This window comes from Canis lupus, chromosome 34 (genome assembly GCF_048164855.1).
Source record: "Canis lupus baileyi chromosome 34, mCanLup2.hap1, whole genome shotgun sequence".
Taxonomy (NCBI): domain Eukaryota; kingdom Metazoa; phylum Chordata; class Mammalia; order Carnivora; family Canidae; genus Canis; species Canis lupus.
In genome coordinates this window covers 25,628,349-25,655,334 of record NC_132871.1, presented here as the reverse complement: position 1 = coordinate 25,655,334, position 26,986 = coordinate 25,628,349, and the positions used below count along the sequence as shown (strand labels likewise).

The 26,986-nt window shown below is 33.8% G+C and overlaps 1 protein-coding gene across 32 annotated transcripts in view; it reads right to left on the bottom strand.

The window, feature by feature from the left end:
* Nucleotides 1-26,986, bottom strand: part of BAZ2B (bromodomain adjacent to zinc finger domain 2B) — a 292,931-nt gene that overhangs the window by 125,418 nt on the left and 140,527 nt on the right. For 31 of the 32 annotated variants that reach the window (XM_072811219.1, XM_072811225.1, XM_072811199.1 and 28 more), the window contains one exon: nucleotides 5,400-5,543. In XM_072811219.1, coding sequence (XP_072667320.1) covers nucleotides 5,400-5,541 — 142 coding nt within the window. In that variant the 5' untranslated portion in view covers nucleotides 5,542-5,543. Of the gene's footprint in view, nucleotides 1-5,399; nucleotides 5,544-6,236; nucleotides 6,252-26,986 lie in introns of those variants that run through there. The other variant, XM_072811208.1, reaches the window with a different exon arrangement.

Genomic DNA, 26,986 nt, shown 5'->3' with positions numbered 1-26,986 from the left:
AGATATCTCCCACAAATATAACTGACAAAAGGACCAGCATCCAAAATATAAAATACTCATGAATCTATGAGAAAAAGATATACCAACCAATAGAAACATGTCCCAAAGCCTTAGATAATCACTTAAAAAAAGAAGAAATCCAAAAGGCTAAAAAAAATTAAAAGGAACCTTAATGAGACATTACTTTATATATAGCATTGACAAAAATCAAAAAGGCTGGCCAATGAGAAGTGTTAGTTAGCATGGATGACAAGCATCAGGAATTTTAATACACAGCTGGTGGAAAAATAAATTAGTACTACTTGTAAAGTTGAAGACATTTTCAAAAATGTGTGCTTATGTGCACTGGAATCCATGTTTAATGGTCATAACAATGGCAAAAACAACTCAAATATCCACCAACACCAGTGTGGATACATAAATGGATGTATATTCCATTAAATACAGCATGCAAAAAGATAACTGAGCCTTTTAGCCTTTAAAACTTCCTCCTCCACATTTCTCATTACATCACTCCTGACCCAGTTATTCAAGTCATGTCAGGGCTGCTCTCTCTCTCTAACCATTGCCTTGCCAAATTTGAGTAGTCATTATATCCCATAAGATTCTACTCCCTAAATATCTCTGCAACTTCTTTCTCCATCTCCAGTAACTCCTTAATTTTGGTCCATATAATTTCCCACCCAGATAAATAAAAGTATTTGTCTCTAGTCTCATTCCCATTGTAAACTGATGTTTGACACGATGCTCAAGCTTTCATTTTCAAAGCTGTGCGATCATATAAAACCCTTCCACTTGGATGAAGTGTAAATAAAAATAATGGTTATAATTTACTAAGTCCTTACTAATATGTCAGGCATTATTTTGTTTATCCTTATAGTGCTGAAAAATGGGTAGAATTATATCCATTTTATAGATGAGGCAACTAAAGCTCAGAGAGGATTAAGAAATTTATCAAAATTCACATTGTTAATACGCAGATAAACCAAGATTCAATTTCAAGATATTTCAGTTGCAAAATCTTTAATCAATAGTTTATTTTGCCTAAATTCCTAAGCATCACACATGAAGTTCTAAATAATCTGACATAGGCTAATGCCTATTCTCCAGCTTGACCTCCCATCCCTCTGGTTCCACTTAGCCATAGTAGATATTGCCTATCCATTCTCTTCTTCCTTAATAACTCTATTTTCTTCAGGATGGCAATCTGTTCAGCAAAAAACTAGTTTTCCTGAACTTCCTTGAAGCCGAGATTATCATTCCGACAAAAGAGATGTAAGTGGAAATCTCTGGATGGGGTTTCTGGGAAAGCTCCTTAATAGGGGTCAAAGTAAGCTGGCATGCAACTTTTGCTCCACCCCCACCCCACCTTCTTCCTTCCTGGAAAATAGTGCTGTATGTGGATCAGCTCTCTTACAGTCACCGGATACACATGTGAGCATGAAAGTCCCATAATCTAGAAGACAGAATATAAAATTAGGAGCCCAAGGTCTGTGATGGCATTACCCACTCCAAAACTGCCTTTCTATTAGCTTATGTGTTTAATTGCCATGTTTTCCTATTCATAGTTAAGCATTGTCAGAACTAACACATACCCTAAATTGAGGGCTTTACTGGTTAACTTGCAATTTCCTCAATATACTATGATTTGGCATCTGTAGAGGGAGGTGGCCTGTAATTAAGATGCATGTGTAAATCGGCCTCTTTAATTTTTCTAAGAAAAGTCGGCATACTCAGGCTTTAGCCAGAGAAGTTTTAAACAGCCTCTATGTTTTATATATTCAGCATTTTTATAAGCCTTTGTTTGAAGGTTCTGCCCTCAAAAATGGGTTGAAAACCAGTGGTCTGGGATGCCTGGGTGGCTCAGCGGTTAAGCGTCTGCCTTCAGTTCAGGGCGTGATCCTGGAGTCCTGGGATCGAGTCCCACGTCGGGCTCCCTGCATGGAGTCTGCTCCTCCCTCTGCCTGTGTCTCTGCCTCTCTCTCTGTGTCTCTCACGAATAAATAAATAAAACCATTTTTTAAAAAATGAAAACAAAAAAAAAAAAAAGAAAAAGAAAACTAGTAGTCTATGACACAATTTAACTATCACTGAAATTTCTCAAAGTTCTCTCTTTGTATTAGGTCAATGACCACAAATTTCAAACAAATTTGATAAGGTTTAATTGTGGAACTATTATTCTTTTAACTTTCATTCAGAACCAATATGTGGAATACTGTAAATATCTGTGAAACTGGCATATGGGATACTGTCCATTATTTGGCTTTTTATACAAAGGTTCTGGTGACATTTCCTATACTATTCAGGGCCAGAAAAAAAGTTTCGTTTTCTTCTGAGGAACTGATATGCTTACTAGCAGTGGTGTGTGAGTCATACAAACCATTGTTTTCTTTTATTCTTAGTGGCTAATTTGGTAAGTTTTTTTTTGTTCAATAACATTGGCTTTCTTTAGCTAACACCTCTTCACTTTTTAAAACCTACATTTTGATATTTTAGTTACTTTTTGTTTATTGTACCAATACATTTACTGAAAGCTATCCCAAATTATTTTTTTAGAAGTAGGCAAGTTATTTTGTAAAAATCATAACTTAAAGGGGGAAGAAATATTACTCTTCTGATAAAAACAACAAAACCCATATGCAGATAGCCTTAGATCAATCAATCATTACTGAAATGTTGTTTTCTATCCTAGTTACCATAATAAAATTAAAGGTGTGCAAAATGCAATTCTCCCAGGTCTCTGCATGTTATTGCTGGGTAGGCTAAGAACGCAAAGCCGAGACCACCCTATAAGGAGGCTGTTTCTCAGGAATGCATTTGTAAGGAGCAACCCTAAAGGATGAAGCAACATCTTAAAGATGAAGAGTGGGTATGCTTCTATTTTTATGAAAGCAATGGATTCCCCAAGTTCAGTATTCTTCAGCTGTGACACAAATCCACTGCATTTATAAAATTCAACTGGGGCACTGTGTTGCCTCTGTGGGACTTGGGAGGTGTGGGGAGCCAATGCCAACATGATATTTGTGTTATTTGCTATGACGGTGAGTAATAAAACTTCTGACCCAGGAGTTTCATGTCTTCTGCCAGCATCCATAATAGTGACAGACTAACTTGTAGGTAGGCTTAATCCCAAGCCCTGACATAGTATTCTCTCAAAAAAATTAGTTGATCATTCAAAGTTTGAAAGCAGGTTTGAATTACATCCTTTGTAACTCAGAATTCCTATAGACATACCATTAATGAAGATGACAGAGAAAGGCCAATTAAAATAACTGTTTAAGACAACAGAATGTCCTCAAAGGAGCCACTAAAGAACTGTTGAGGTTTTGACATTTTAAAGATGAAAACTGTTCTTGTTGTCTCTTACATCAAACAAATTGAGGAGATTTAACTTGTTTATTAAGACAAAGAGTTCAGGTCCATTAACACTTTGCGATCTTTTTTGTAAAGGAAGAGAATTATCAGAATGAATGTGCCAAAAAGAATGAGTCAAATAAGAGAAGACGGGAAAATATGATACATAGAGCTTTGTGGGACAACTGAGTATTCTCTTAAGCAACTTATCAATTGGAAGCTAATATAAAATTTAAGCATAAATCATAACACTGTGAAAGTTAAAAACAAAAACAAAGCATTTTCTTAGGAAGTTTAAAAAACTCATGCTATATATACTGAAAGTATAATGTGTTAATAACTGATATACTCCTGAATAAACACAGAAATAAAATATGCTTCCATTCTTAACATAAAAAGCCTAGAATTTTTTCAGTTGGTAAATAAATGACAAAAATGAATTCCTTTCTAGACAAGGAAATTTCTGATGCCACTCAGCAACTCGGCATACTCCACCCCTTTTGCAACTTCCAACTACTACTAACAAAAAATAGTGCCTAATATGTGACTAATCAAAGTTGTAAGCAATTCATGTGTCACTAATTTAGAAAAATGAGAAATTGGTAACAGCAAAGTATCCAGAAAACTCAAGAATGCTACTGAAATCTTCAATATTAAAAAAAAAATTCTCTAGAAACATTATATAAAGACTAACTCAGAAGTAAATACAAAGTTACATAGCAGATTGGAAGATCCACTGAAATGAATTGTCAACAAAGAGAAGAAGAATTATAAAAAGCAGGGGAAAATAATTACAAAGGTACAATTGTGTGCAATCATTTAGACAAACTTAAGATAAAATAGCATCACTATTTTTGAACACAGCATTATCATCAAAGGTATTCATCATTTCATATATAAGGGAAGTGTGCATGAAGTTGTACAAGGATTCAACCAAGACTGCACAGAGTGCAGGAGAACAGGGATTTTATTTATTTTATTTTATTTTATTTTATTTTATTTTATTTTATTTTATTTATTTTATTTTATTTTATTTTATTTTAATAAAAGATTTTTTCCTAGTTATTTTATAATCACCGATTTTAGAGAAAATTATTCTGATAAATCAATGACAAAATGACATTCTTCTTGTCATTCCACTGATTAAAAAGAATAACTGAACATATATATGTTTGATAATTTACTAAGGTATTTTGTCAACAAACATTCCATATATATGCATTTCATTTATCCAAAATTTTAAATCTAATTTTAAAAAAGTGAGATATCATTTAGTTCTACTGCTTATAAACATGAAATAATCTATAAGACAAAAATATTTAAGGTTAGAAAGCTTCCTACTGATAAAGGAATAAGTTAATCACACTTAACGTGTTTTCTTTTTTCAAAAAAATAAAAATAAAAAAGGATGTATTCTATCAAACCTGTGTTTGGGCAAAGAGTGATTTTGGGCAGTAATTAAAAATACCTGCTATATAATAAAATTTATGATATTTTCACTTCTGAAATAAAACTCTTATTATTGTCTTTTTAGCAATCTAAACTTTGTTCATGTTGAAAAGAAACTTGTCAGGCTATTAATTTTTAAAATATTTTCCATTGAGTAAATGATCTCCTTTAGTAAACATCTATGAACTGGGGTAGTTGCAGTTTGGAGAAGGATATTTCAAATACCAGAAGCACATTTAGAATAAAAGGTCCATAGCATTGGTACCTAATCTTACCACCAAGGACTCCTTTGTATTTCTTCACTCCCTCATGGGCCTATTGTTTTAAACATTTTGTGTGTGCTCATTTATTAATTGAAATGGTCAAATAAGATGTTACAATGAAACTCTCAAAGAGAACTCTAATAAGCATGAAAAGTGCAACCTCAGTGTTCTGGTAAAATCCAGAAAAAGCACAAACTGGATGTTTAACCTAGTTATTATTCAACAGGTCAACAGAGATAATGAAAACATTTTATTTAGAGTTCAATAAAACACTATGAATGTAAATTAGTAAATGGAAGGCATTCTAAAACTGAGTTAATAAAGGGTATTCACCACATGGGTTGATTGTAGAGCTAAGTGAAGCAGCTCCCGTGGAAAGGCCGCCTTTTGAAACTGATGAAGCCACAGAAGGTAGAGAAGATGAAGGTGTAGTAGAGGAGGCTGTTGAGGATGGTAACCGTTCTCCAGACTCCATGTCTATGAGAGGGAGAAAAATGTTAATTCTCAGTATTAGATAGTGGAATTATTCAAAGAATTAAATATATCTTATTATTAAAATAAGTCAAACATTTAAGCATACTTTTATAAAATATGAAATAATTTCAAAACGTGTTCTTCAGAAAGATAAAATATGGAATAAAAACAAGTATAATTTAAATCACAAATTTATGAAATGAGATTAATCTTAAGTATACCAAACCTTATTTTAATAGACTTGCATATAACATATTAGCTTCTTATTCTTCCTAAATCACCTCATCATCTATTCACTTACAACATAATACCCATATTATCTTAACAAATCAAGAAAACAACACCACATTTGCATCTCCTAATTCCAAGTCTGGTAAGTCTTAAGCATCCAAGAATCTGACCTGGTAATCTCTATCACAGCAAGCATTTCTCCCTCACCAAAAAGATAAATACGTTTTAGAGTTGTTAGTAACATCAAGTTTGAACTATAGTTAAAATGGCTTTAGTATGACCCATTATAATGACTGAGCCACTTACATGTATCTTTATTTATCTGCTTAGCTATTTTAGGTACAATTTTACAATGGCCTTATTGCAAGTTTATATTGTCATTAAAAATCTACAGTAGAAATAGGTGAAGGCGATCAAAAGGTGCAAACTTCCAGTTTTAAAATATGTAAGTCATGGGAGGGGCACCTGCGTGGCTCTCAGTGGTTGAGCTCAGGGTGTGATCCTGGATCCAGGGATCGAGTCCCGCACTGGGTTCCCTGTGAGAAGCCTGTTTCTCCCTCTGTCCATGTCTCTGCATCTCTCTGTGTGTCTCTCATGAATAAATAAATAAAATCTTAAAAAAAATAAAATAAAATAAGTCATGGGATATAATGTACAGCATGGTGACTGTTCTTAGTAATACTAGAGTGTTTACTTGAAAGCTGCTAAGAAAGTAGATCTTAAAAGTCCTCATCACTAGAAAAAAATTTGTAACTGTGTGATGATGGATGTTAAGTAGGCTTACTGTGATGATCATTTTGTAATATCCATCATACTCTACCAGTGAAACTAATTTCGAATGTTATCCCAATAAATTTTTAAAATCTAGAATAGGTTATGCTTATTTTAATACTTTGCATACACTGATCCTACAGGTAGGCAAGAAAATCACGAAGTTAACAACTGCTTTAATAAGTACACAATTTACAGGAAGAAACAAAAAAAGATACTGCTCATTTACAACTGAACTTACGATCAACCACAAGTAAACTTTCACCATGAAATCTAACCATAAAAAAGGTTTCTGTATGGAATTCTACAAGCAAATCACATAATTACTTTATATTTTCTAAGAAAAATAGTTTGATTTAAAAATACTGGCCAATTAAAAAAAATAAATAAATAAAAATAAAAATAAAAATACTGGCCAATTAAAATAATGCTGGGTTAATATATAAATATTGATTTAATCCATATAGTATCTAGATGATTTTTCTCATAAGATCGATACATATAATAAAAGGTTATCTCAGATTGACACATACCATCATTGGTAACCATTTAAGTAAGTTTCCCAATCATATATAGAACTGTTTTTTTTTTTCTTAAGATTTTATTTATTTATTCATGAGACAGAGAGAGAGAGAGAGAGAGAGAGAGAGAGAGAGAGAGGCAGAGATACAGGCAGAGGGAGAAGCAGGCTCCATGCAGGGAGCCTGATGTGGGACCCGATCCCAGGTCTCCAGGATCACACCCCGTGCCGAAGGCAGGCACTAAACCACTGAGCCACCCAGGGATCCCCCCCAATCATATATAAATTCAAAAACTTCTCTTCATATTCTGGCACCAGTGTCGATCATCTCTACAGATGATGATACTGCTAAAATGAGCATGTCCATATTCTTAAAGAACTTTTCTTTTTCTTCATCAGCATTCATCTTGGAAAAGTGTAGTTGATCCTGATGGTTACATGAAACTAATGCTTAAAGGGCAGGTTTTGGGTCATCAAACAGTCACCAATGAGCTTGGAGACGTGTGGCTGGTCTGTTGGCAAGGCCCATACTGACATTTTCTCCATTAATTGTTTTCACCAACAAGTCTCATTTCACTATATACAAAAAATATGCATCCTTTACCTAGGTAGAGTTTACAGAAAAAGGTTATTCTAAAAAATTTATAGCTGGTAACCTCACCATCTTAAAGAATTTTAAAATGTACTAATTAAGTGTAGTATTTTAAAAAATAATAAAAAGGTTTTTTTTAAGATTTTATTTTTATTTATTCATGAGAGACACAGACAGAGAGAGGCAGAGACACAGGCAGAAGGAGAAGCAGGCTCCATGCAGGAAGTCGGATGTAGGGTTAGATCCTGGGACCCCTGGATCACGCCCTGGTACAAAGCAAAGGCAGCGCTAAAGAGCCATCCAGGTGTCTCGGAAAGGTTTTTTTTTTTTTAATTTGCTTTTGTACTCCACAGCAAAAATAATTTGGTGATATAACATAGATAAGCACTTTAGCTGAGTACCTGGCATAAAAATATTCAATAAATAATAGTCATTACTCTTTTTGGGATAATAAATTATGAACCCTATGTATATTTCTTTCTGTCGTTATAACTTGATTCAGGACTAAAGCAAGTGAAACCCAGAAAGCAAAATGAGCAGTCTCTACATATCACTTATTGAAGATCTTTTCCAGGGAATAGTCATTAAAATGAAAAATATACATACATATACTTGGATCTTACAATCTACTTTTGAAATCTAGTCTGCAGAAATAAAAGTAGGTTCTTTATTATAACATTGCTTAAAAATAAAATTTAAACCTAACAATAAGGAAGAGTGGAACTATAGCTAGTAGTATAAGTTAGAAGCCTTTTTTTGTTTCAGTAAAAGTGGGATTCTGTCTTTTATTCTTGGTTCCTTTTGTTCATTTAAATGGAAAAGGGCGTAACTTTCTTTTTTTAAAAATATGCCTATGCAGCCATTTTCTATAGAAGTTCTATTATATATATTATTCATGTATTATTTTATTTTAACTAATTTGATCTTAGCAATGCAGAGATAGGTCCAGGAATGCTGCTAAACTTCTCCAACGCACAGAACATTCCCCGCAGAGAATTACCTGGCCCAAAACGTTAGTAGTGCTAAGGTTGAGAAATCCTGATCTAAAGTATCAAAAATTGTTATTACTTGGAATTCAATTAATTAAAACTTTCTATTAAGTAGTAATTCTATATAATTGTTATAAGATGATTCAAACTGATTTATTGACATTGTGATAAATGATAACATTATCATTATATTCAACCTATCATTTGTGTCAAACTCCATTATTTTACATTTTGTCCTAATTGTGTGAAACCGATAATATATGATATGTCATTAATACATATCAACATTTACTCAGACTGGATAGCATGAATTGACTATATTTTATTAAGATGATATTTACCAATAACAATTTGAGACTAGACAAAAATTGGAATTACCACAAACAACTTCTTTCTGCATGATGATTTTCCATACTCCATCCAAAAAATATTTAATGATCATACCATTCAAATTCAGGCATATCAAAGTGCCCTTTTGTTTGATCACAGAGTTTATGAACACTGACAGTTGCTAGGTGTAAACCTGAACAGGTGCTATTAGGGAAGGGCAAGACACGTTGGCTAACAAATACAAATGTGATCAGCTGCCCTTTGTTTTAGTTGCATGATTCTTTAGTGCTGAAAGCACAGCTACAGAATAAATTGAATATTCAGAAAGTAAACATAAAAACAGAGTTAGATATTTCTCCTAGAAGGTGTCTTGTCTTTATCTTTGCCAACAATACCAAAAGTTCTCTGTGGGAATTTAAAGCACAAAAGTAGATTTGGTGAAATTTTACTTCTTCCAATGTAAACTCAAATGAGTAACAATAATCAAGGACAATATCAGGAGGTAGTCACTATGCTGCTCCTTTTGGTTTAGTAGTACTACTAACAGTAGATTTACAAGTCCACTATGTTCTAAAAATTCTGAAAAAGGCTTTTATATAACTATTTCTTTAGATAACTCCCAGGCAGCTGAACCCTCAGACAAATAATATTTCAAGATTTTAAGTAGCAAAACAAAAACAAAAGCCAAGAAGACAAACGCTTTTCTGGTAAGGGATTTCATGACATAGGAGGTAAGGGAGAAACACCTTACTAGACATTAAACAAAATTATAGAATATGTTTGAAGGACAATCATTCTATTTACAAAACTTTTATTTACCTACATTTTCAAAAATGGTTACTTTGAGTCATTTAGTATATGCAATTTAAATATAAATATAAATATATAAAATGAATCAATTTCCTTTGCTGCTTCACATATTTTAACACCACTGTAAAGAGTAACAATTACATACCCAAACACAAGTGGGCTGGCAGTCAGGTGCTCTGTGTTGCAGCCTGTGATCTGGAGCGTCTCAGACATACTAAATACTAGTTTCCTTATCTGAAAGATGATAGGTTTGAACAAAACTAACCCTCAAGTCACTATCAAAGTTTATCAACTTGATGGTAAAAACTGAAACAAAACCTTCACATTGCATTAAAATATTTAATAATTTGGGGTGCCTGAGTGGTTAAGTTAGTTAAGAGTCCAACTCCTGATTTCAGCTCAGGTCATAATCTTAGGGTCATGAGATTGAGCCCTGGTACTCAACAGGGAGTCTGCTTGAGATTCTCTCTACTGCTCTCCCTCTGCCCAACTCCACGACTCTCTAAAATAAATAAATAAAATTTAAAATATTAAACATCTTAATTCCACTCTTTGCTTATCCTCCCTTTCACTGGCCTGGTTCTATCTCCAAATGCTAAATTATAAATTTCTGCTAAATATTTTCAAGATATATTCATCTTATTTATACCTCAAGAAACTTGATAAGAAAATTATCCAAAAAAAAAAAAAGAAAGAAAATTATCCAAGAGTAAAGCAGTGATTTTCACACTGTTCAGTAAATATCTATTCAGAGTATTATTTTCCATCCAAAGGATTAAATATTACTTTGCAATGAGACATTTGAGAAAGAGGTTATCCTAAGATATAAAAGAATGTTATAGAAGATTTGAGCAAAATTTAACATGTATAGATCAGCTCAATTGTGGACAGAGTATATGAATTTAAATATTGACTAGGATTAGAAATTTCTAACAAGGATACAAAAGTCAAAAGAATAAAAAGAGAGACAATGTCCAGTTAATTGTTCCTTTCATCTACACATGCAAGGGGTCCCAAAACACAAGCAAAAAGACATAAAGCTTTGCTTAACTAGGAAATACAACTAAAATTAACTGGAATTTATAAGATATTTCTAGAGAGTAACTGAGGCTGATGAGTAAGAGGTTGAGAAAAAATAAAGCAGGGTAACAAACAGAAGTCCTGTTAGTTTATGCAAGATATCCACATATCAGAAGTTGAAGAAACAAGATTCCAAGTATTAAATGTCTGATGAACTAGAATAAAAAAACTCCCTTTCAATGGGGAGAAGCAGAGCTAACCTAACAGGAAATATTTAACAAGTTAATTCTACTTTTTCCTTATTCTCTCTTTCATTGGTCTAGTTCTATCTAGATATTAGGCAAACAAAAAAGCCACATCAAAGCAGGTTAAGAGGCTGACATATAATCTTGCTATAAAATCTCACTCCTGGTATGGAGACCCACAACCAGGAAGGAACTTAAAATCCAGAGGAGCAAAGGGTTTCCCTTTCCCTGAGGAGCAAAAGGTTTGAGCCCCACATTGGGCACCCTAACTTTTATGACACACACTTGAGATGAGTCCCCAAAACAACTAACTTTGAGAACCAACAAGGCTTGCATCCCCAAACCTACAAGACTGTAGTGACCTGAGAAACTGCTCCTAAAGGACTCACGCTCACAATTCACCTGCCCCAGGACCCAGCTAGGAGGCAGTGAATTGTGCCCAGACCTCAAGTGAAGAAGGCTCACCTGCTTATGTTAAAGCATCGGCATAGGGGAGCAGCATCTAATTTAACACACACATCCAGGAACCTGCTGGAACCCTCTACAGGGATGGAGATTGGCAGATGTCATCTTCACACTTTCCTCTTTGCTGTGCTCCAGAGCACCAGTATCTTCCAGAAGGAAGCCTTTACATTCAACTAGTGCCCCATTTTTAAAGGCTGCTTCCTAGAGAACACCTCTTGATTGCCTAGTTTTAGAAGGAAGGGGAGACTGTTTACCTCATTTCACACACTGTAATAATCACACCCCTATCTAGTACACCGATTTTTTTTTTTTTTTAGTACACCGATTTTTATGACTACTTTATGTAGGGGATACCTCTACATCACCTGGCTCTGGTGGGCAGAGGGGCTTACCCTCATGGATCCAGAGGGCTGCAATAAGTGGAGAAAGGGTTCTTAAACAGCTACTATCTCCAGCAAGAAGAGGCAACAGATGCACAGCTTGATCTTTCTATGAGGGAGGTTTATTAGCCAATCACGAATTCAACCCAAGGCGCAAGCTTCTAATTAATCATACATTGAAGGGCTGACTGTAATCTTTTCCAGAAATTTTGAGGGTGCGTACTATCTTGGAGCTCACAATTGGTCACACTCTGGAGTCCTAGTGTCTCCTAGAGAGGAGTTTTATACACATATGGTATCCTAGTTTTTATGTCTGCTGCCCTGGTTTTTGTAGCTATCACCCAGGAACAGCTCTTCATCATCTGGCTCTGATGATACATGAAAAGATGTTCAATATCATTAATCATCAGGGTAATGCAAATTAAAACCACAAGGAGATGGCATCTCACATCTCTAAGAATGGCTATTATCCAAAAGACAAGAAATAATGAGTATTAGCAAGGGTATGGAGAAAAGGGAATCCTTGTGCATAGCTTGTGGGAATGTAAATTGGTACAGCTACTAAGGAAAACAGTATGGAGGTTCCTCAGAAAATTAAAAATATAATGACCACATGATGCAATAATTCCATTTCTGGTTATTTATCAAGATGAAAACACTAACTCAAAAAGATAATAGGCACCCCCATGTTCACAGCAGCATTATTTACAATAGCCAGCATGGAAATAACTCCACTATCCATCAGTGAATGAATAGATTAATAAATCGTGATATATACATATAATGGAATATTACTCAGTCATAAAAAAGAATGAAATCTTGGCTATTTGTGACAACATGAATGGACCTCTGCAAAGTAATTCAGAGAAAAACAAACACCATATGATCTCTCTTATGTGTGTAAATCTTTAAAAATCTAAAAATAAAAATTTTATTAAGAAAAAAAACAAGCACATAGATACAGATAACAGACTGGTGGTTGCCAGAGGTTGGAGTGTGGAGAGCAGAAAGAGAAGGGGGCACTGTTTTTGTCTTCTTTTGAATTAAAAAATGTTCTGCAGAGTCTTAGGTATTTTTAAGTGCCTTGGAAGAAGGCAAGGAGCGGTAAAAGTCGAGAGTATGATTCTAGCTCATATGCTATTAGATTCCATCAAAGGTCCTCTTTTATCTGTTTTGTATATTGAGATTCCATGTGAGATTTTGTTTGGAAAAAAAAGGGTCCCATTGCCCTAAAAAAAGTCTGCAAGCCACTAAAGGATCTCTGTCTCATATCACTTCTTACTAACATGGCCATCTGGCCAATCTTATCTGTTGTGACTTCAAAATCTGAGTCCCCAACTGGAAGTAGACATTTTCACTCTTCCTTGGTCTTTAAATCCTAATTTCAAGCCATTGCACAATGTGTTCTCAAATTAGATCTCATTCTCCTATGAGGAACATTCTCCTAATTCTGCACCCCAAATACCCTGACCCTGGTAGGCTGAGTTAATCACTTACTTGGGGAAGTTGTAAGTGACGCATCTTATCATCTATTATCTCCTTTTCAATATCCCCATGGATACTCAGTTCTCTCTTTTCTATCTTCATTTGTTTTAGAGAGGAAAGCAAAAAGTACAAAAAAGCAAATATAAACAAAATTAAGATAATTGTTGAATAGAATGCTTGGCTCTATCGACCTTAATTAGTAACTGCCAGTTGGGAGGTTGGGAAGAACTAAGTGATGGATTTACAACATTATAGCAAAACAATTTCTTCCTCTTAGAAAATTTAAAAGCTAATGACTCATCCTTTCCTTCCCATCTGTTAAAATGGAGGAGGTGGACTTCCTTCATTCTGTTGAACTAATTATCACCTTTTCGCAGCTTGTCAGAATCTTTACTCCACTGATCATTCTTTCCCTTTTCTGTATCTCTTATTCAACTGGATTCTTCTCAGTTTTCTTCCATCTTTAAAAACAACAAAAACTCTCCTTTGACCACTCATCTCTATTTTGCCACCTCATATTTTCTACTCATTTTCAACATTATTAAAATGAAATTGTCTACTTTTGTGGTTTCCTTTTTTTTTTTTTTTTAACCTACCCTTCATAACTTCACTCACTCCACTCTGACCCATCATTAGTATGACTTTAGTGCTGGGATCCCACTGCTAAAACAATGCATGAAAGTTAAGCAAAGTCTAATCAGGTGAGTCTACAGCTCACGAGAAAGAAAGATTATAAAAAAGAATACAGAACTTAACCAGGAGACAAAGAGAATTTTAAAATAAAAGTTGGCAGCATTCTGACTGGAAGAATGCAAACAAATCAGATGGAAAAATTTACACAATAGTATCTTTAACGGAGGAGGCAAATCATGAGACAAACCCTGTATGCAAACCACAGAATTCACATCCCATAAAGGGGGATGAGCATGTACATGTCTATCCTCCTGACCCCCTAATCCCAGCCAATTGCCAAGTCTTCTTGACTTTACTTCTACCATAATTTGAAATTGATCTACAGTTTTCCATCTCCATAGTACCACCGTGATCCATGTCATTAACAGTTTTCCTCTAGAAACAAACATGTCCCAGTACCCCAATCCCTCTTGCTAACATTCATTCTTCACAGAGGAAACTTTGTTAAAAATATATATTAGAAATGGCACTTCCTTGTTTAAGCTTTTCAATAAACATTAGTTATATTTAAGATAGACTACAAAATCATTGATAGGCTCTACAAAGTTCCTCCTCAATATTTTTTGGCTGAATGAGCTAAACATAAAACAGGAAATTATAGAGTCATTTTTTATAGTCGTAACTGTTTTCCTTTGAAATTCTTATCATTAAACTCTAAAGAAAAGTGAAAAAACTGATTTGAAAAAATAAGATGAGGATATTTAAATGCTGATCCTATTATTACTCTTTTGAATTTCTGTTTATATAATTAATAATCTGAAAGAAATTAAAAATACATTCACCAATTTTCAGTGCAACAATTTTAGTGAAATTGTTTAATCTATGGTAGTGAAAATATAATTGATAATAGATATATTGGAAAACACAAAGTTCAAAAGGAATAGGTTCAAAGTTGAATAAAGGACCAAGGTTCAAAGTTGAATAAAGGACTAGGAAAAACACTGAAAAGAAATAGAGTTAAAAAAAATGAGTAGTCAGATTATATAACAAGTAAATTAACTTAAAACTGAACAATGTGGACAAAACTGAGACAATGTATCAAATACATGTCTACTATTACTGACAGTATCATCACCACTTACAACCCTATTGTAACTCCATCCATCACCTTATTACTTATTGAGAGCCTAGTATTTATATCAGGCACTCTGATAAGCATTTTCTCTATATTATTTTAATTATAGCAAGTGAACTCCAGATATATTATTGTCATCATTAATAATAATAATTTTCAGATGAGAAAACAGACATAGAAATATTAAGTAACTTATAACAAAAGTGTTAAGTGTCAGGGATAAAAGTCTCTTGGTATTTAAGAAATTTTATTATAATCTGAATTACTAAGGAATAAATGTAGACATTATATTTTTAACACTTGAAAAAATGAGAGAAGAAATAAAGCATTGTGAACAATTAAAATGTAACAAAAAATGTTTTATTTAAAAATTTAAAAAAAAATAAAAAAAAAAAACACCAAAATTTTAGGCCAAAAATAGGAAGACCAGAGAATGAGAAAAGCCTGTGATTGAGTCACTCAGCAAAGCCTGTGACTTGTGATCTCAGGGTCATGAGTTCAAGTCTCATGTTGGGTGTAGCGATTACAAAAGAAAATATACTTTAAAAAACTTAAAAATAAAAATTTTTAAAAATATCTAAAAATAGTCTCTGATTCAGCCTTTTTCTTTTTCTCTCTAAAATATCTATAAGAAAAAAAATATCTTTAAGAGCCCAGAAAAAGAAAATGTAATAACAGAAAAATTAAGAAGGCTGATGATCCATCAAAATCTGGGAAGAATTTCTGTTCCAACAAATTAAACTGAAATATTTATTAAAGTGGATACCATTAAAACCACTAAAATAACCATTAAAAAATATTATTTTCTAATACTACTTAACACAAGAAAATATTCATGGTATAAGAAATGAAAAAGGCAACAAATCTAAAGTTTGATCTAATGTTGTTTAAAAAAAATAGAGGGGTGCCTGGGTGGTTCAGTTGGTTTAGTATCTGACTCTTGATTTCGGCTCAGGTCACAATCTCAGGGTAAGATGGAACCCTTCATCGGTGGGCATGTGGGAGGGAGAAAGAATCTGAAGTAGACTCCGCACTGAGTGTGGAGCCGAACTAGGGCACGATCCCACAACTGCAAGATCATGCCCTGAGCCAAAATCAAGAGTCAAATGCTTAACGACTAAGCCACTCAGGCACCCCTGGATATAGTACAGTAGTACTTTAAATGCATTTTCTCTTCCTTATGATTTTTTCAAAGTTTAAGGTGTACAACATATTGATTTATTTTTTCTTTTAATTTAAATTCAATTTGCCAACATATAACACCCAGTGCTTGTCCCATCAAGTGCCCTTCTTAGTGCCCGTCACCCAGTCACGCCATCCCTCAACCTTCCTCCCCTTCCGCAACCCTTTGTTTGTTTTCCAGAGTTAGGGGTCTTTCTTGGTTTGTCTTCCTCTCTAATTTTTACCCGCTCAGTTTCCCTCCTTTTCCTTATGGTCCCTTTCACTATTTCTTCTATTCTGCATGTGAGTGAAACCATATGATGATTGTCCTTCTCTGACTGACTTATTTCACTCAGCATAATACCCTTCAATTCCATCCACATCAAAGCAAATGGATATCCTTATGATTTTCTTTGTAACATTTTCTTTTCTATCATTTTACTGTAAGGATACAATATATAATACATACACAAGATATGTGTTAATTGACTATGTTCTTGGTAAGGCTTCTAGTCAATAGTAGGCTAAGTTTCTAGAGAATCAAAACTTGTACACAGATTTTCAACTGCACAGGAGGTTGGTACTCTTAAGTCTCACATATTTCAAGTGTCAAGTATGATCTTAAAATTTCTTCTGGTATAGAAAAAAATTCTTGATCAAGAACATAATAATTGATTTTACAGATGTAAAACTTGTCCTTGAGGATAGTTTAGGAAGAGGACTTACAACCCTTTCAAACCAATCACAAACTCTACATTTCCAATTATCATTAACAATTAACCAAGAACCCCAGATTACAAAGGATGTTTAAAAAATTATTCCATAAAGAACCATATGTATTTTGAAGGCTGCTGTATTAATGTTATTGGCTTAGACTAGCTAATTGTTCACTAACTCAAATATGAGATTCTAGACCAAGTCAGAAAACCAATTTCCTCTCAGCTATAGTATTCACTAATAGTTTAATTAACCATAGAAAAATTCTTACTTCTAAATGCCTATTATATAGTGTAAATAAATTGATTATTGAACAAGTTATTTTAAACATTCTTGAAACAAATGGAAAAATAGAAAGACTCAACAATGACAGAGTAGACCAAGAACCAATGGAAATTTTAAAATTAAAAAAAAATGGAATAACAGAAGTTAAAAACTCACTGGATAGATACAGCAGAATGCAGGTGATACAGAAAAGAATTAATGAAATTCAAGATAGATCAATAGAAATTATCCAATCTGAACAACAGAGAGAATAACCATTAAAACAAATAATGAAACCTCAGGGACATGTGGGACAGCAACAAAAGGTCTAATAGTTGTGTCACTGGAGGCATGAAAGGAGAGGTGAGATGTTGTTCTGAAAAATTACTTGGCAGAAGTACTTTACTAACCCTCAAAAAGAAAAAAGATTTTATCTATTTATTTGAGAGCAAGAACACTCCAGCTGGGGGGAGGGGAAGAGGGAGCAGCAGACTCCCCACTGAGCATGGAGCCTGACTAGAGGTTGGATCCCAGGACCCTAAGATCATGACCTAAGTCAGAGGCAGATGCTTAACTGACTGAGCCACCCAGGCACCCTGAAAACTTCCCATTTTTGACGAAAGACATAACTCTTTAGATTTAAGAAACTGAACAAACTCCAAACTAGATAAACTTAAAGAAATATTAAGTTCTAGATAAAAATGGGCATATTTCAATTAAGTATACCACTTCTACCAAATAAATCCAAGCTTTAAGAATTTCCTATTGTAAAGTACCAGAAAAACATTTTTCCAGAAACCTGAAATTTGTAATTATATTGTATTGTTCCTTTTCTATTCAATCTTCTCAGTCTATGTCAAAAACTTTGACTTCTTGGAAAGATATACCTTGCTTCTGACTATATTACACTATATTGTTAATTATTCTAAATTTATGACAAAATTTTATTAATGTAAGGGTCCAATATTAAGCAAAACCCATGCTTTGAAGTTTTTGTGTGAATACTAAATTTACTTACAATTAAGAATCTTTACCTGAAAAAAATCTGGATCAAATTACACATAAAATACATACATAAAACATGTAACTTAATCAGATCTCCCCTTGTTACACTTTTCAATCCAAGACTTAGAGAATGACACTTATTTTATACAAAACTTTATACTACATGAGTCCGAAATAGCTACAGAATCTGCCCAACCTCTTGGGAATTTACTAGTATTGGTGTAACTCATCTAACTTAAACCAAATCTTAGTATTATTGTCTTATTTCAGGGTAATTCCTGCAAGACTGATAAGTCAGAAATCTACCTTTAGGAATTTTAAGTTAATATTGACAATCCTTGTCACAGAGGCTATAAAAGACAGATGAAGCATTTCTCATTTACCACATTAACGAGGACTTTGGCTAGCCCAGGGCTAACCTCTAGAGCTCTGATATGCGTGCCGGATCAGATTCTACTTTATTAGAGGTTTATTGTAAATGAAGGTACAATTGAGGGGAGAAAAAGGTACCTATATTGCCCTTCCTCAGAATGCATGAGTTCTCAAAAAAATAGCTTTTCCACAGCTTGTTATAATGATCTATAAAAAAACCCCACAAGTTTGCAGGAGTCTATTTATGGCTACTATTAAGTTTATACAACTTGTATCTGTATAATATATCTCAAGCTCATATTAACCTTAAAAATAATTCAAAAAACAAGCTCACAAAAATTTAGTCTTACCAACACTCACTAATACTATATCTTCCTCTCCTTTAGTTGAGTACTGATATCAATAACTAGGCTTAAAATATATAGATCTAACCAAATTGCTTACAGAACCTATTTATAGAAAGGCTTAAAAGGTGATTTCAAACATCCCAAATGCAAGCAACCATGTGCATTTCTGATGTTTAATGCTTTCTAAAACTTGAACACGTCCCAATCTTCTAGAAAGCAAGTATATAAGTATAGCTGATTCTTGAACAATGCAAGGGTTGGGGCACTCACTAACTACACCCCCCACCTAGTGCAGTCAAAAATCTGTTTAACTTTTGATTCCTGAAAAACTTAACTAAAAGCCTACTGTTAATTGAAAGTCTTACTGATAACATATAATTAACACCCATTTTATATTTTACATACTGTATTCTTACAATAAAGTAAACTAGAGAAAAGAGAATGTTCTAAAAATCATGTATGATAAAAAAGAATGTAGATATTATATATATCATTAACAAACATTAGACATCAAAAATGTAAAGGTAATGTAGAAAAAGAAATTCATGTTTATTTATAGGTACTCATGCATTGATAATGAAAATGTAGCAATATGATTGCTTTATGATAGCCTAATATAATGGATACAATTGCTTCACAGTAACCAAGCCTATACACTAATGAATAAATTGTTATAGGCTGATGCATGATTTCTCCGATTATGAGAGAGAGACATACCATACAGTAATGTAATTCTTTGAAAGCAAAGTTATGAAACAGAAAACTAATGCACTGATTTTATATTAAATATCACTCACCTTATGCCTATGTTAAGTACAGGCTATCCCCTTCCATACAAGTCTTACACACAATGCTCTACATGGTGAAAACTTAGGGGGTGATGATGATGATGACATTTTGTGATGACACAAAAACATCTTATTCGGTTCTTATTATACAGTTATTAGATTTTCACATGAAGATACACATAACATAATTTTATTAAATGCTTGATGATTATTCACTATTCATTAAGTGGAAGTGGATCACCATAAAGATCTTCATCCTTGTCTTCACATTGCTGAGAGGGAGAAGGAAGGGGAAGGGTTGGTCTTGCTGTCTTATGGGTGGCAAAGGTGGAAGAGGCAGAGGAGGTGGAAGGGGAGGCAGGAGAGGCAGGTGCACTTGGTATAACTTTATAGAAATACTGTACATTACAATTTCTGAGCTTTTTGCTTTTAATTTCTCTAGAAACATTCCTGTACAGTATTAACCCTTTCACCATTTGCTTTAGTTTTAGTGCCCATATTATAGAAGGGTCCATGTTGTAAAAGAAGTAAAAAGCAGTCTTAAGTAATTAGAACACTAACACCAGATTATCTAATGTCGGTTTAGCACTGCTTCTTCCAGGTCTTTCTTCCTCATCACTGGCACTGGTTTGGAAGCACTCATTTTCATCAAGTCATCTTCTGTTAATTCCTCTGGTGTGGTGTCGTTTAGCTCTTGAATTTCTCCAAGATCCACTTGAAACCCTTTTATGTACACTGCACACCTCTTTTGCTATAACCACAATCTCATGATTTCCCTTATTGGTTATGTTACAAATCCTGTGAAGTCATGCAAAACACATCTGGACACAGTTTTCTCCAGCAGGAATTTGTTGCAGATTTATGGCTTTCACAGCATTTTCTATAACAATGATGTCAGCTTCAATAGTACAATCCTTCAGACTTTCATGATGTTTTCTCTACCAAGGTTCTCTTTATTGCATTGACAAACCTTTCCGTAGAGTACCATGTGTAACTAGCCCTAAAGATTCTCATGACCTCCTGATTTAGAAACTGAATTAGACACGTTGTGTTCAGGGGGACAAAAAGATCACTTCAATATCTTTAGCATTGAACTCATGGGGCTCTGAGTAGCCAATATCAAAAGATTTTAAAAGGCAATTTCTAAATTGCCCCTTACTGGCAGAGGACTTCCTGACTTCAGGGACAAAGCATCAATGCAAACAACCCAGAAAAGGGTTCTTGTTGTCCAGGGCTTTACCTTGTACAAACAAAAGACTGGCATCTGGTATTTATCTTTTTCCTTTAATCAAGGGTTAGCAGCTTTACAGATAAGGGCAGTCCTGATCTTAAAACCTGGCTGCATTTGCACAGAATGCAGTCCTCCCTACCTTTGATTCTGGTGCTTGCTTGTCTTAACTACCAAATGTCCTTTGTGGCATTCCCCTGCCCCACAGTAGGACACTTTAATTTGCATTAAAAACTTGTTCAGGCAGAAATCTTTCCTTCTCAATAATTTTCTTAGTGATGCCTGGGAACTTGTCTAGGGCCTTTGGGTTGACAGAAGCTACTTCTCCTGCTATCCTGACATTTTTAAAGCCAAGCCTCTTTCTAAAATTACCAAACCATCCTTTGCTGGCATTAAATTTTCTAGCTTTAGATTCTTCACCCTCCTTTTACTTTAAGTTGTCATATATAATGATTTTGTTTTTTTTCTCAAGTTATACTGAAGTCTCTAAGTATATAGGTAAGCCTTTCTTATAGCAATCCTGCACCTACATAAAAGCTGCATTTTCAGTACAAGATAAAAAGATATGTCACAAAAAGTGCAAGGTTTTCATGCCTGCAGGTGTAGCTGCAGTGACCACTTCCTGAATTTTTCTTTTTTTTTTTTTTCCACAATGGTCCTTATGTTAGATTCATTTATCTTGAAATTGTGATCAACCATTGCTACAGACCTCAACCTATGGTACACCTATCAGCAATTCAATTTTTTTTCTTATGACTTTTCTCTGCTTCTTGGGAGCACTTCCAGCATCCACTAGAGGCACTTTGTAGGGATCCCAAGGTGTTATTTAAGATTTACGGTATCGCATTAAACAATATGAAAGTATGCAAGAACCAGGAGAGATCACTTTTTACTGCAATATGCAATTTACTAGAGAGATGAACTGCTCATGCGGAGATGATTAGCATCACTCAGTGTTTTACGTAGATACTTGCAAAACTTGAACTCACTATGACAGCAGTAGGAGATGGGTATAGAATCATTACAGTAGTACAATATGTACCACAGTTATTTTTATACATTTATAATTCTGTACTACATCTTTATGTTTGTTCACATTTCTCTTAGCTGTGAATGGTGTCATGAATAGTCTGTGTATACATTATGATAGATTTTAACTTTTTATAATAGATTTATATTTTGTGATAGTGATGAAATAGATTAGTATCTTTAAATTTTATGCAATCATGACATACATTTTTCTTAATTTCTTTGATATTTCTAAACTACAGAGTTCGTCTGTGAGTTTTTCAAATTGCTGCAAATCTCAAAAAATTTACTGAAAAAAACTGAACATAAATGCATCTATGCAGTTCCAAACTGTGTTGTTCAAGGGTCACTTGTATACTTGACCAGGAGACAATTAACTCCATAGTTGGTGACTACTGAATATATTCTGTTAAAAATTTATAGCATTTTAGAGCTTCAAAATTATATTTATTATTATTTTTAAAATTTATTATTACTTTTAAAGTAGCTCCAAAGTGGGGCTCAATGTCCCGACCCTGAGATCAAGACCTGAGCTGTTACCAAGAGTTGGATGCTTAACCAACTGAGCCACCCAGGTGCCCCACTGAAATTATATTTAAATTTTCAGCAACCATATTACTTTAAAACTCCTCACACACTATAATAGAATTTAAAAATCTCCATTATCTAATATTATAGCCATCTGATGCTAGAGATAGCCACTATCACCATCCTAATTCTTTTTATCATTTTTCCTCTTCCCTGAACTGTCATCTAAGTGGCTTTTCTCTCTCTACAAAATAATCTTCTGGGGGAAAAAGAAAGCACTGTGATGGCACATCACACGACATACACACTGTCCATCCTTTCCCTATATTAACAACAAAAAAAAATTGAACCAAACTACCAGGCTTATCTTATAAACTTTTTCATTTCTCAAAATCTCCCTCTCTATATTACCCAAACTCAAATGTTATTATCACCTGATTCTTGCACCACACTTTCCCAAATCTTTATTTTAGTTCAAGTTGTATTTTCCTCTCTACATGTTTTTCACCCCTTGCTCAATACCCACATATCAATTTTTTCCTGTTCTTCAAGTCCCAGGTGAAAATGACACTCCATGGAGGTTTACCTGATTACCCAAGCTGGAAACCATAGATCCCAAATCCTTAGTACTGTAGCTACTGACAATTTTAAGAAGTCAAAGCTCTGAAATTTATAGTCTTTAAAAAAGCATCTTATTACTGCCTATTTTATTGAACTTATATTTTATCCTATATTATAATTATGAACTTGCAATTTGTAAGTTAATGGGACCAAAATCTCTAAGATTATGGAAGCAGAAATCAGGTTTATAATATCTTACAGTTCCCATAGAGTCTTAGTAGGGTACCTTGTCCAAACATTTGCTTATTAAATATTTGTTGAATAAATGAAAATGTGTATTCATTATTTATGTGCCTTAAGTTAATGGGTCATATTCAAAAAGAAAACAAAAATACAGCAAGAAAAATACCAATGTTATAACTATTAAATTGTAAAATCCTGATATTAGAGACAGTATTCTATAAAACTTGTTTCAAACTGATCACCAGGAATATTAAAATAGTATTTTAAAACTCCAACACTGTGGGAATCCCTGGGTGGCTGCCTTAGGCTCAGGGCATGATCCTGGAGTCCCGGGACTGAGTCCCACGTCAGGCTCCCTCCATGGAGCCTGCTTCTCCTTCTGCCTGGGTCTCTGCCTCTCTCTCTGTGTGTGTCTTTCATGAATAAATAAATACAATCTTAAAAAAAAAACAAAACAAAAACACTTCAACACAGAAATCGTAGGTAGTCCTGGAAACACCAGGAAAGATTTGAGTTTAAATGGTACTAAAATATCTCAATATTTCTAATATTATAAACAAAGAAAAAAGATCATTCACTTTGTAAGAATGTTTCTTTATTAACCTAAGGGTAACTTGTTTAGAGGGTGAAGATAATCCAGTTAAACATTATTAATTCTATCTTATCACAATGTTACCCCCCCCCTAAAAAAAATAGTAGGCAGTCACATTTTAGATTTTACAATTCAAAGAAAATAATTCGTTAAAAATACTTGTGTTTCACTATAGTGGCTAAATGCATAAATGAGACAAGACCCTATTTGTATAATGCCTACAAGAGATTCATTTTAGATGTAAGGAAACATATGAACTGAAAGTAAGGAGATGGAAAAAGATATTCCACACAGCTGGAAACCAAACGAAAGCTAAGATAACAATATCAGTCAAAATTGACTTTAAAAGAGACAAAGGGGGGATCCCTGGGTGGCACAGCGGTTTGGCGCCTGCCTTTGGCCCAGGGCTCGATCCTGGAGACCCGGGATCGAATCCCACGTCAGGCTCCTGGTGCATGGAGCCTGCTTCTCCCTCTGCCTGTGTCTCTGCCTCTTTCTCTCTCTGTGACTATCATAAAAAATAAAAAAAAATTTAAAAGAGACAAAGAAGGGCATTAATAATGATAAAGAGGTCTATCTACTACAGGATATCATGCTTACATTGTGTACCCAACTTAGGAGGGCCTAAATATATTAGCAAATATTAATAGACCTAAAGGGATAAATAGACAGCAATATAAGAATTGTGAAGGATTCTAATACCCCACTTATATCAAAAGATAGAACATCGGGGCAGAAAATCAATAAGGAAACACTGAAACTTAAATAACAATTAAATCAGATGGACTTATCAGATTTACATGAAATATTGCTACAAAAAGCAATAGAATGTATTTTTCTCAAGTGCACATGGAACAATCTCCAGAATTCATAAGCTAGGCCACAAACAAGTCTCAATGTATTTAAGAGGACTGAAATCATACCAAGCATCTTTTCTAACTACAATGATATAAAACTAGGAATCAATTATATAAAGAAAACTGTAAAATTCACAAATATGTGGAGATTAAACAATATGTTATTAAACAACCAATGGGTCAAAAAACAAGACAAAACAAAAACAAAAAATCCCTTAAGACAAATGAAAATGGAAAATACAACATATCAAAATTTGGGATGCAGCAAAAGCAGTTCTAAGAGGGAATTTCATAGTGATAAATGCCTACCCTCAAGAAACAAGAAGTCTCAAATAAACAATGTAACTTTACACCTGAAGTAACCAGAAAAACAAGAATAAAGACCAAAGTTAGTAGAAGTGAGTAAGAAAAATTAAAGCAGAAAAAGAGACTAAAAACACAATAGAAAAGATCAATGAAAGTAAGAGCTGGTTCTTTAAAAAGATAAACAAGACTAACAAACTTCAGCTGGACTCACCAGGAAAAAAGGGGGAAATACCAAATAAATAAAATCAGAATTGAAAGAGATGTTGCAACTTATAACACAGAAATACAAAGGATCATAAGAACCTACTATGAAAAATTATATGCCAACAAATTGGACAACCTAGAAGAAATGGACTCTTTTCTAGAAATTTACAAGCTGCCAGGACTGAATCATTATGAAACAGAAAATCTGAACAGACCAATTACTAGTAAGGAAACTGAATCCATATTAAATAAAACTGTTTAACACACATAAGTTCAGGGACAGATACATTCACTAGTGAATTCTACCAAACATTCAAAGAACTAATGTCAAGTTCTTTGCAATTTCCCAAAGAAATTCTTCCGAAGGAGAAGAAGAGGGAACTCTTCCAAACTCATTTTAGGAGGCCAGCATTAACTTGATACAGAACCAAAGATATCACAAGGAAAGAAAATCACAGGCTGCTATCCCTGATAAGCATGGATGCAAAAATCCTCAACCAAATATTAGCAAACCAAATCCAACAATACAGTAAAAAGATCATACACCATGATCAAATAGGATTTATTTCAGAGGCTGGTTCAATATCTACAAATCAGTAAATGCAATATAACATACTAACAAAATGAAAGATAAAAATCATATGATCATGTCAACAAATATGGAAAAAGCATTTTACAAAAATCCAAAATCCATTTATGATAAAAACTAACAAGGCAAGTATAGAGGCAATGTACTTCAACATAAAGGCTTCAAACTCTATTACAAAGCCAAAATAACTAAAACAGGATGGTATTGTCATAAAAACAGACATATAGATCAGCAGAATAGAATAGAAAAGCCCAGAAACAAATTCAGGCATACATTATTAATCTATGACAGAAGAGGCAAGAGTATACAATGGAGAAAGGATAGTCTCTTCAATAAATGGTGTTAGAAAACAAGAGCCACAATGAAAAGAGTGACACTGGACCACTAACCTACCATACATAAAATTACATACAAAAAATTAACTCAGAATGGATTAAAACTTGAAATTAAGACCTAAGTCCATAAAACTCCTAGAAGAAAACACAGATAAGCTCCTTGACATAGGTCTTGGCAATGTTTTGAATCTGATGTCAATAGAAAAAGCAACAACAACAACAAAGTAAACAAGTGGGACTACAGTAAACTAAAAAACTTCCAAACAGCAAAGGAAACCATCAATAAAATAAAAAGGCAAACTACCTAATGGAAGAAAATATCCACAAATCATATATCTGATAAAGGGCTAATATCCAAAATATATAAAGAATTCATATGATTCAACAGCAAAACAAAAACAAAACCCACCCAAAACAATCCAATTAAAAACTGGCAGAAGATCTGAATAGATATTTTCCCAAAGAAAACATACAGGTGGCCAATGGGTACATGGAAAGATACTCAGTATCATTCATCATCAGATTAATGAAAATCAAAACTACGATGACATATATCTTCATGCCTGTTAGAATAGTTATCTATCATCAAAAGACAAGAAATAACAAGTGTTGATGAAGATGTGGAGAAAAGGGAACCCTTTCTGCACTACTGGTGGGGATATAAATTGGTATGACACAGTAGGAAATTTTTTTGATAACTTTTAAAATGGAACT